This window comes from Desmodus rotundus, chromosome 6 (genome assembly GCF_022682495.2).
Source record: "Desmodus rotundus isolate HL8 chromosome 6, HLdesRot8A.1, whole genome shotgun sequence".
In the NCBI taxonomy this organism is placed as follows: domain Eukaryota; kingdom Metazoa; phylum Chordata; class Mammalia; order Chiroptera; family Phyllostomidae; genus Desmodus; species Desmodus rotundus.
In genome coordinates, this window is record NC_071392.1 from 49,911,762 (window position 1) to 49,923,835 (window position 12,074).

The following is a 12,074-nucleotide window of genomic DNA, read 5'->3' on the forward strand; positions in this document are numbered from 1 at the left end:
TATCTTATTCTATTTTTATTTTCTAATTATTTTCCTGTTGATGCAGGTGGCTTCTAATTTTTCTTCTTACAAATATTAATGACTATATGTGTCATAGCTAGAAGTCCTATTTAAATATTTCTCAAATCTAAATTGTCACTTGTTATCTCTTGTCTCTCATTTTTCAGTCATAATGTTTTTTTATTCTTAAGCAGGGTAAATGTTCTTACTTTGTATTCAATATACAATAATAGAAATAGCTGCAGTCTGTTACATTTTGCTTCTGTTGTTTTCTGTCGTATTTAAGGCAATTTGTTTCCTTATATGTTTTGGGCAAATTCTTTGAGGCTTGGTTTTAGGGTGCATTTCTTTGGAAGGGATTTTCTGTCTGCCTCTTACAGGCATCTGAGGATACTACCAACCCAGGACCACTTTAAATGACATTTTTAGCTTTGGGTTTTTGGTGCCACCCAGGTAGGTGTGAATCCTAGCCCCTAGGTATGAGAGCTGGCTTGTGGTTAGCAATTCTTAGTGAAGACTTTCCCCCTCCACCCCAGGCAAGAGGCAAGTGTCCCTCTCTTTCTCTCTATCTCTCTTTATCTCTCTGTCTCTCTTCATCTCTGTGTGTGTGTGTGTGGGTGTGTCATGGTTTAACATTTCACTGAAGATTTTGCCTTTCAATGTCTCAGCTCTATACAGGGGCCTCATTCCCTGCTTGCTCATTTTCTGTCCATTATGCACAGTGACCATTAAACTAACAGCTCCGATACCCCTGAGATTAGCAGATGCCCTCTGCCTTCAGGGTCATGCTTAACTACCTGTCTGGATTCATGCTTTCCTGTCTTTTTTGGTGTCTGAGCATTTCTTCTGTTTCTTACTAACTCGGCTATGCATTTAAAAATTTTTTAAATGCCCCATCTAACATTTTGATTTTTATTTTCCTGCTAGGAGGGTTCATTGGGGGTACTGGTCGACCACATTTTTTTAGAAATTGAAGCCCCTCCCTTGAGCATACCTCAGAATTTTTCTAGAGCAGAAATCTGAAACATTTTTTGTAAAGGGTCAGATAGTAAATATTTTACACTTTCTAATTCATAAAGTCTCTATTGCAATTATTCAACTCTGTGCCATTGTAGCATGAAAATAGCCATAGACAATATGTGGCTGAATTCCAATAAAACCGTGACTTTACAGACAGAAACAGTTGGTGTGCCTGTTTGGCCCAGGGGCTATATTTTGTCAACCCCTGTTCCAGAGAATATGCCCAGAAGGTGGAGAACCTGAGGCCTTAATTCTTTTGCTACCCTATGTATGCAGCCTCTTCATATGCAACCCTTTGATTTCCTGGTACACTTCCTCCTGTTCTGTTGCTCTCTGCTTCTCTTCAAGATACATGCATTTGGAGCTATAAAACACAGGTGAGTAACTTGCAATCTGTGGGGAAGCGGGTGAGCTAGGGATGCAGCTCCGAGAAAGAGACTTCACACACCCTGGGACTAGGTCCTGTCCTGTCCTCCAACTGCCAGGCCTCCTCTCCTGGATCCGTTACGTGTGTTACACGGTGGTCTCGCTCCCTTCCACCTCTGGATGTAACACTTTCCTTTAGATAGGATATTCTTTCAGTCTTCGGATACTCAGATGAGATTTTATGCACATTTACCTGGCAACAATTAACTTTATTTTTTTGGTTTGTGAGCTTTAGAGAGTCTACACTCTCCCTGGTATCAAAAGGGGTCAACTCTGACCTCAGATCTACTTTTAATCATCTGTGTGGCCTTAGGCAAGTCACTTAACCTCCCTGAGTCTTAGTTTTCTCATTTATAAGCTGTGGTAGCAGGTGCTTTATCCCCAGGATTGGTCAGCAATGACATGAAATGGTGCTGGGAGAGCTCATTTTATCCTTACAATAATCCCACCAGACAGGTAAGGCAAGCATGACATTGGCGTGTGTAAAAACTGGGCTGTTTCCATACTCAAACCCAACTTCAGGTTAGCGTCAAAGAAAAGAGAGGAATACCTGCAGGACATTCTTTTTTATTTTTGATATCTCGGCAGTCAGCTGTGTGGTGGTAGAATTTGCCCGTCCGTGAACGACTTGAACTTGTTGCAACTTATTCAACATTCTGTCAAGATTTGATAGAACATTCGCTGCTTTTCTAAGGTAAAATATTAACACATCAGATTAGATAAATATGCAATTATTCATTCATTCCACCTTGAGAACTCATTTGACTCAACCAAAAAATTCACTGAATTATTTATAAAGTAAGTTAAAACGCTTAAGTAAGACAAAGCGCTGAAGTCTTCATTTTGAGAAACGGGAATATGAAGTGCCAACAAAAACATGCAGCTATGCATGTGCAGAGAAGATTTCACCAGATACGGGCATCAAGGATACAGGTCTCATCTCTTCTTAATTTGTCATAAGCAGAGAGGTTTGGGGGATGTAACTGCCAAGCTCTGAACAAACAGCTATCCTCAGTCAATTCCAGTTCTGTAATTTCTCAAACTTAAGCAACAGTTTCTGAATCTTTATTGGAGTGGAGGTGAGAGAGTCAAGAGGCTCCACAGAGAGCAAAGAGAGAACTAAGGGCCCTGCATTTTCAGGCTGTGTTTATACAGGTTTATTTAAGCTTCACTGACATTCCAGCTGCCCAGGGGCCCAGTCAGAGGTTAAAATCACAAGCATTCCAAGTGATAGGCGATTTTATAGAAATTAGCTCACCTCAAGCCAACATTCAACAGCTACTTAGATTTATGGGCTCACAATCACCTTTGGAAGAATGCACCAAGTAAGTGAAATATCAGACAGACCTCTGCAGAAGAATAATTAGAAATGCTTGCGCCCAGAGCAAAATAGCTAAATTGCAAAACTTCCCCTTCCTCATCTAAAGCAACCTCTCCTAGTGGTAATCTCTCTTAAAAAAAAATAAAAAGAAAAGATTTTACTTTTAAGAGCAGTTTTAGGTTTGTAGCAAAATTGAGAGGAAGGTACAGAGATTTCCTGCTGACCCTATTGGTGTTCCTAGTTTTAAATATGAAAATATAAAAAAGGGGCTGGCCTTACAGCTGAGGCTGGTACACCTTATTTATAGAAGTGGCTCATGAGACAGTGAGGGCAGCTCAGGCCTCTAGTCTGCAGGGCATCCAGGTGGTGGTAGATGCTGGTGATGTTCCACCACCCACCGACCCTATGGCCCTGACCCGCAGCACTTCATGTGCATAAAACAGCAAAACAACTTTTCCTTTTTGCTCGGCTAAGTCAACATCATATCTTTTTATTATAATCTTTTTAAAATTTAGATATCCAAAGTACTGCTTATTATTGTAAATTTAGCAGTTATAAAACATAGGTAAAAAGAAGGGAAAAATACTCTGATATCCCCACCATGTGTTAAAAGATTGGCATATAATTAGCACACGGCATTTATTGGCGCATACTGTCATGAAGAGGTAACAGACTGCTGGGAAGGCCTTTGCATCTAAGGAAAAGGGGAAGCAAGGACCCTCACACACTGCCTCCCGATCTCTCAGCTTCCTCAGGCCCCTCTGCAGAGAGCTTAGCCCTCAGTTTGGGCACTAAATTATTGGAAGGTAATTTCATTTGAATGTTACAGATCTGTAGGAAAATATTTTTTAGATGGCTTTTTAACAGCTGGACCATTTGAGCAAGATGAGAATAGTAGTATGGTACTTACACAGCTGCTTTTGCCTTCACCAAAATCTTCTGTGCTTCATCCGCTGCTTTATTTAGCTTGTCCTCATCTGTCCTGTAGTCCTCACCAAGCTGCATAAGTTTCTGTATTTTGTCAAGTTCATGGGTTAGGTTTTGTGATGTTATTGGCAGGTGGATGTCAAGTACATGATTTGCAACCTTTTCTATGTCCTCTGGAGGCACATTTTCCTCTTAAAGAAAAAGGTGGGTTTTAAGTCATTATATGTCCTTATCAAATCCTGTATCTTTTAAGTATAGCGATGATGAACTCTAAGTCAACCACACTTGCATTTGATTGTGTGTCCCTAGAATAGATTGTAATGGCCCATAGATTCTTCTTCATGCTTCATTTTTCCTTTACTCAGAAAGAAATACTGCTAAGGTAGGGCTGAACACATGCTGCACAAATGGTTGTTAGAAAAGTAAAAAAAACTACCAACTTTAAATACTGCTTATGTTCTCCAAAATGTCCTAGCAAAAATTGATTATTATAAACACTGAGTCAAAAGCAGTTAAAATGTTTAGATGCCTGTCATTAAGATTTAAACACAATGAATGAGACAATGGAGAAGCATTGGGTGCAGACCCAACAAAACTTGATTCTAACCCTCCATGGCATTAAGAAGGCTCACAATTTTTGCTCATTTGCATAAGTGGATAATTATATCTGATGCCACTACTCAAAGGCCTATTTTGGAAAGGGAATGTGACAATACAGAGTAAAGTAAATGTGAATAACATATAGAGAAACTGTTATAGGACTTCCGGCCAAGATGGAGGCATAAGTAGATATGCTTTGCTCCCTCACACAATCAAAAAAAGGATAACAACCAACTTAAATACAAAAACCAACGAGAACTGCCAGAAAGTTTAACTGTATGGAAACCTGACAACCAAGGAGTTAAAAGAGAAACATTCATCTAGACTGGTGGGAGGGATGCAGATGGGCAGCTGGAGAGGAGAGGACCAGCAGCAAAGCAGCAGCTGGTGGACTGGGTGGTCTGACATTTGCATTCTGATAAACTGGGAGGAACAACTGGGGAGTGGGACAGACCACAAAACCCAGGGTTCCAACGAGGGAATATAAAGCCTCAAAACCTCTGGTTGTGAAAACCTTTGGAGGTTGTGGTGGTGGGAGAAACTGCCAGTCTTGCAGGAGAGTCTGTTGGAGGAGCCCACAGGGTCCTAGAACATACACAAACCCACTCACCTGCGAATCAGCACCAGAAGAGCCCAATTCGCTTGTGGGTAGTGGGGGAAGGGACTGAAAGTGGGCAAGAGCCAAGCAAGTGGCATTGTTCTCTCTCTGACCTCTCCCCCACATACAGCACCACAATGCAGCAAAGTGGGTTACCCCACCCTGGTGCATACCTAAGTCTCCTCCCCTTACAACATAACAGGAGCAGAGAGACAGAGAAATATGACCCAAATGAAAGAACAGAAAAAACTCCAGAAAAAGAACTTAATGATGAGGAGATAGCCAACCTATCAGATGCAGAGTTCAAAACACTGGTAATCAGGATGCTCACAGAAATGGTTGAGTATGGTCACAAAAGAGAGGAAAATGAGAAGGCTATGCAAAGTGAAATAAAGGAAAACATATAGGGAACCAAAAGTGAAGGGAAGGAAACTGGGACTCAAAGCAATGATTTGGAGTAGAAGGAAGGAATAAACATTAGACCAGAACAGAACGAAGAAACAAGAATTCAAGAAAATGAGGAGAGGCTCAGGAACCTCCAGGACAACTTTAAATGTTCCAACCTCTGAATCGTAGGGGTGCCAGAAAGAAAAGGACAACAGCAAGAAACTGAAAACTTATTTTGAAAAAATAATAAAGGAGAACTTCCCTAATCTGGCAAAGGAAATAGACTTCCAGGAAGTCCAGGAAGCTCATAGAGTCCCAGAGAAGTTGGACCCAAGGAAGCACTCACCAAGGCACATCATACTCACATTACCCAAGATTAAAGATAAGGAGAGAATCTCAAAAGCAGCAAGAGAAAAGGAGAGAGTTACCTATGAAGGAGTTCCCATAAGACTATCAGCTGATTTCTCAAAAGAAACCTTTCAGACAAGAGGGGGCTGGCAAGAAGTATTCAAAGTCATGATAAGGAAGGACCTACATCCAAGATTACTGTGTCCAGCAAAGCTATCATTTAGAATGGAAGAGCAGATAAAGTGCTTCCCAGATAAGGTCAAGTGAAAGGAGTTCATCATCACCAAGGCCTTATTATATGAAATGTTAAAGGGACTTATCTAAGAAAAAGAAGATCCAAACTATGAATAGTAAAATGACAGCAAACTCACAACTATCAACAACCATACCTAAAGAAAAAAAGAATACTAAGCAAACAACTGCAACAAGAACAGAATCAGAGAAATGGAGATCATGTGGAGGGTTATCAGCGGGTTGGGGATAAGGGTAGAATGGGGGAAGAGGTACAGGCAATACAGAAGTCCCAGAAGTAACTTGGACTTTGGTCAGGAGGCAGTGGGAGCAAGAGATAGTTTTTTGCATTTAGGCAGCATGACATGAGTATATAATTTTTTGTAATCATTTTTGCATTAGTTAGTTTGTTTTCTATAAAAGAATATTTTACTTCCTGTAATATATTTGGAAAAATGTGAAAAGCATTTTTTGAATACATTAAAACCATATTATAATGCAATGAGGGAATTGGCTCTTTAAAAATAGTAATTCTCTTTGTAAAAATATTTTAATAAAATATGACTTAAACTTAATCACATATTCAGTCATCAAATACTTATTGGCATTTATTATGAGATCATAAGTTCAAATTTTTTATATGGGACTTTCAGGAGAAATGACACATAACTTAGTTCATAAGTAATTCAGATCACAAGGAAAATATTAAATGGTCAAAGGAGAACTGAATAGTGGGGCCACCATAAAATCTAAGGCGGCTTTATTTGGGCTTTACAGCAAGGAAAAGAGAGAAATGGGTGGAGAAAGGCACTGCTTCCTGGTGACCCAGGGTCTTGGGCTCTGACCAGAGAATTTTCTTTTATAGAATAGGATTTTTCTCTTTGCCCAGTCTAATTTTTGCTCTAACGATCTGGACACATTTTTTTTTTTTTCAATTCTTAGGTTAATTAAAGTAAAAATTTTACTAGAAATTTATTCAGTAGCAACAAGAAATAGGACTGCCATGGGAATAACCTCTAAGACCCAGTGCACCGCTCTCACACAAGTGGCCTGGCAGTCTCATTTGTGCCAGGCCAGCCGGCATGTGAAGAAATAGCTAACGTGCTCCTTCTGCAACCAGTTCCTAACTCATTGAAAATTTGCTTCTGAACAAACAAACAAAATGTCCAGTAGGCTGATCCCAACACCATTCATTTTTACTGATTATTTTGGTCATTTTTATTGATCCTGTTGACTGCCTAATTCTTTTCTTACCATGAAAATCAGGGCTTGAAGCTGCAAATACAATTTCTAGAATCATTGAGATGGAAAAAAATACTTCCATCTCAGTTTGGCCACAGGGGTTTCTTATAAATATTAAACAGATTAGTGAAGTGATTGCCCACAATGTAACAGACATCCCAACTGACAGCTAATTCATGTGCGGAGTGTTAAATTGTTGAATTTGGAAGGTGACTATGAAAAACGAAGCCTCTTGAAAATGATTCTCTATAATGTTGTACCCAAACTGCATCATCTGAGAATAAGACTCCATGTTAATTTCCAGCTGTATTATTTGATTTTTATCTTAACTAAAAATTCTCGGGAGTTTAAAATAAGCCTTTCCCAAAACTAGGCATAGTAAGAAATAAGTTCATAATTCAAATAATTTATTATAATAATTAATTAAATAGTCCCTTTTGGTCAGTCAGAGAGAGCAATATGAGACTTGGGAAATAGTAATAGTTAATAACCAACATTTGAGATGCTACCTCGCTATGATGTTTGATACACTAACCAAAATTTGGCATACCTTGATTTTATACTCTGTCAACAGAGAAAAGTATGGAATCCTAACAAGAAGGAATCTGATATAGGTATCATGTTGAACTTTTCCTTTTTTACAAAAATAATTTTAAACACCAAGTTCATTCTTTTGACTAAATTCTAGTATTTATTACTAAATTAACCTCATTTTGGGGTGAGTACAGAGTTAATATTTTGGGATTATTTCATTAAGAAATTTTAAATCAAGGGGTATATTATGTCCCTAATTTAGGCATGTCATTTCCAATCAATGTAATTTGGAATTGGTTGTGATGTTTGAGTATACATTTTCAAAAATAAAACAAAAACTAGTGCTATATTAAAAAATTTACCTAACAAAAACTTTTTCAGTGTTTTGATTAAAAGTTTCATTTTTTCTTCTTCAGATTCACTTTGGTTTTTCATATTCCTCAGATTCTCACTTAACTGTAAGGTACTGTTTTGGGAAACTTCTGCCAGTTTACTTATATTTTGTATCTGGAATAAGAAAAAAAAACAACAATGAGGAAAAGACACAATGATTAGGCATATTCTGTGATGTTCAATTGCTTAGCTGGACCAAATAAAACTGTAACCAAAATTGAAATAGAAGTGTAGATAATTAAACAATTTTAAAACATTTTAAAGGTCTCGTTTAAAAGATATTTGTTTTCATTATGATATTTGCTAATGATGTAAATTTATCTTTTAAAACATCATTACTATTAAGAAATCATTATTTGAAAATAACATTTGACTTTTCCTGGCACAAATTATGTTTTAATGAGACTTTAGCATTTTAAAATATCAACAATTATGTAGAAATTACTTAGGACTACTTACTTAAAGTGGTCATTATGTTTAACAAGTTGAGAGCATTTTCTTTTACATAAGTTAAAACAGTCATTGTCTAAACCTTCCTCCAATTCAAATAATGCACTTCTGTCAAAAGCTTAAAGGAGAGCATTCCTTCTATTAAGAAGCAAGTTTGAACTCTGTGCAGGCTGCGGAGATAAATTTCAAGCACTTTGTACATTTGGTGAAGGAATGATAGGACTAAAAGCCTTGCAACCTAGAAATGTAAATTCTTAAATGTGTGATTTGAGAAAGATCATGGACTTTTTCTTGGGATTCCAACAAAATTGAGGAAAAAAAAAAAAAACAGAAGCAACAGGACAGGGCCACCCAGCCAAGCTGCGTTGGATGGATGTGACAGGAACATGGCTAATTAGGACCAAACATGACCAGGGGACCTCCCTTATTTCCCCACAAAGGAAGCCTGATTAATTGAACCATACATATTTTGTGGGAAAGGGTTTAATTATATCAATGGCAAATAATAAAACAAAAAGTAAATATTTACATGATTAAAAACATGTATCTTAATTTTTTGAGTTGTTCCTTGATTCTTTAGAAATTTTAAACTTTAATATAGATAGTAGTTGCTAAGACAGTAGATCTTAAAAGTTCTCACAAGGAAAAAATGTAACTGTGATGTTAACTAAACTTGTGCTAATTATTTAGCAATATACACATATATCAAGTCATTAGGTTGAACATCTGTCAATTATATCTCAATATAAAAAATGGATAGTAGTAAGTAAGAATACATAACAGTAAAATGAGAATTACAGGAATACATATTCTGGACAGGAAAGTGCCAAATTATACAGATGAAACCTCAGCGGACAGTAGTTGATACCATACCCAGAAAGAAAGAGATTGCTAAATTACTTCACCCCTAAAACATCTTTCTGCAATCCATCCTCTGTCACAGTGCACTCCTGAGAATTCTCTCGCAATCTCTCTGGCACTCTTTCCCTTCCTAGTCAAGAGGAAAATACCACACCATTTTATCCACTGGACAACCCTGCCCCCACCCTTTTCCAGTTCCCCATTCACGGGCTGATGAAACCAGACTCTGCTAATATGAACTACAGGGGCTATCTTTTAAAAGTATAGTTTAATGGGGTTTGTTTAAGTGTGAAATCTCTGGTTTTGGAAAAGGTTCAATATAGTAGTTTAAAATTCCATTAAACAATTAAGGATTGTTTTAACTACTGGGATGTAAGACCAGAATTTGCATTTATGTTCACCACTGTGTTTCCAGCATCTAGATAAATGTCTGGCACATAGTAGTGACTCATAAATATGTATTAAAGTAATAAAGAATAACGTAAGTGAAAAACTATGTAGCAATACAAAATTATGATATGCAAATAAAAATGTTCAACATTTAGTATATGTGTAGGGAAATTCTCCAACTTGGCTTCTCAGAGGCCTGCTCCAGACTTGGATTCCATGACATGTGGAGCAAGGACGCAGGACCAGCTGGGGCTGAGGCCCACGGGGTGAGGCTCTCAGATCAAACTCTTGCTCTACAGTATTTGTGTGTGCATGCACATTCTTGTGTGTGGGTGCACACACATGTGTCATAGGTAGTTCTCACCCCTTGCCTAAGCTTGACCCTCTGTCCTCCTCTCTTCTCTCCTCTTCTCTCTGGGACATTTCAGGTACACTTCCTTTTTGTTCAGGAATTGGTTTCTATTGCATGTAAACAGGAATGATGACTGATATAATATTTAACCTAACATTGGTAAAAAAAAAAAAAAGAAACTCAGTACTTTAATAGGTTTTTTTTTTTTTTTAAATCAAAGGCTCTATGTATATTGTCAAAAAAGGGGCAAGTGAACCCTGAGCACTGGGGCTCAGGTGGGTGGGCATCCTCTCACAAAGTGAAAGGTCACCATTTTGATTCGCAGTCAGGGCCTGCCTGGGTTATGGGTTCAGTCCCAGGTTGGGGTGCATATGAGAGGCAACTGATGGACGTTTCTCTCACACATCCATGTTTCTCTCCCTTTTTCTCCCTCCCTTCCCCTTTCTCTAAAAATAAAGAAGGAAATTCATTGTTTTAAAAAAAGAGTGACCTGGCGAACACTTCATCTGGTTCTTGAGATGAATACAATGTTATTCACAAGATACCTAAAATTATGTTCATCCTTTTAAGATGATTATAATGTATTAACAAAAAAAACCTAAAGAAAACTAGGTAATCAAAAAGTATACTTATCAAATGACCAGAAAAATAAATGAAATCTTTTCAAATTATTAAAGATTCAATTATAGGTACTTAAATATTAAAACTTTAAACAAAAACTATTTTAATGATTATGCTATTATAGTTGTCCCATTTTTTTCTGCCCTTTACTCCCCTCCACCCTGTACTCTCAGCCCTCCAGCATTTCCCCCACTTAGTTCATGTCCATGGGTCATACATTTTAAGTTCTTTGGCTTCTACATTTCCTATACTATTCTTACCCTCCCCCTGTCTATTTTATACCTACCAATTATGCTACTTATTCCCTGTACCTTTTCCCATATTCCCTGCACTCCCCTGCCCCATAGATAACCCTCCATGTGATCTCAATTTCTCTGATTCTGTTCCTGTTCTAGTTGTTTGCTTAGTTTGTTTTTGTTTTTAGGTTCAGTTGTTGATAGTTGTTGAGTTTGCTGTCATTTTACTGTTCATAGTTTGGATCTTCTTTTTCTTAGATAAGTCCCTTTAACATTTCATTTAATAAGGACTTGGTGATGATGAACTCCTTTAACTTCACCTGATCTGGGAAGCACTTTATCTGCTCTTCCATTCTAAAATACAGCTTTGCTGGATAGAGTAATCTTGGATGTAGGTCCTTCCTTATCATGACTTTGAATACTTCTTGCCAGCCCCCTCTTGTCTGAAAGGTTTCTTTTGAGAAATCAGCTGATAGTCTTATGGGAACTCCTTTGTAGGTAACTGTCTCCTTTCCTCTTGCTGCTTTTGAGATTCTCTCCTTCCTTATCTTTAATCTTGGGTAATGTGAGTATGATGTGCCTTGGTGTGTGCTTCCTTGGGTCCAACTTCTCTGGGACTCTATGAGCTTCCTGGACTTTCTAGAAGTCTATTTCCTTTGCCAGATTAGGGAAGTTCTCCTTTGTTATTTTTTCAAAATAAGTTTTCAATTTCTTGCTGTTGTTCTTTTCCTTCTGGCACCCCTGTGATTCAGAGGTTGGAACATTTAAAGTTGTCCTGGGGGTTCCTGAGCCTCTCCTCATTTTCTTGAATTCTTGTTTCTTCGTTCTGTTCTGGTTGAATGTTTATTCCTTCCTTCTGTTCCAAATCATTGCTTTGAGTCCCTGTTTCCTTCCCTCCACTGTTGGTTCCCTATATGTTTTCCTTTATTTCACTTTGCATAGCCTTCTCATTTTCCTCTCTTTTGTGACCATACTCAACCATTTCTGTGAGCATCCTGATTACCAGTGTTTTGAACTCTGCATCTGATAGGTTGGCTATCTCCTCATCATTAAGTTCTTTTTCTGGAGTTTTATCTGTTCTTTCATTTGGGCCATTTTTTTTTGTCTGGGTGTGCCTACTACATAGTAAGAGGCGCA

At 37.9% G+C, this 12,074-nt stretch overlaps 1 protein-coding gene and 1 long non-coding RNA gene across 7 annotated transcripts in view; one reads left to right on the top strand and one right to left on the bottom strand.

The window, feature by feature from the left end:
- Window positions 1–12,074, top strand: part of LOC128781168 (uncharacterized) — a 60,514-nt gene that overhangs the window by 29,615 nt on the left and 18,825 nt on the right. The window lies entirely within an intron of this gene.
- LAMB4 (laminin subunit beta 4) overlaps window positions 1–12,074 on the bottom strand; it is a 113,471-nt gene that overhangs the window by 9,826 nt on the left and 91,571 nt on the right. For 5 of the 6 annotated variants that reach the window (XM_045193449.2, XM_071221683.1, XM_045193454.2 and 2 more), the window contains 3 exons: window positions 7,997–8,141; window positions 3,678–3,885; window positions 1,997–2,135 (listed from right to left, as the gene is read on the bottom strand). In XM_045193449.2, coding sequence (XP_045049384.2) covers window positions 1,997–2,135; window positions 3,678–3,885; window positions 7,997–8,141 — 492 coding nt within the window. Of the gene's footprint in view, window positions 1–1,996; window positions 2,136–3,677; window positions 3,886–7,996; window positions 8,142–12,074 lie in introns of those variants that run through there. The other variant, XM_071221685.1, reaches the window with a different exon arrangement.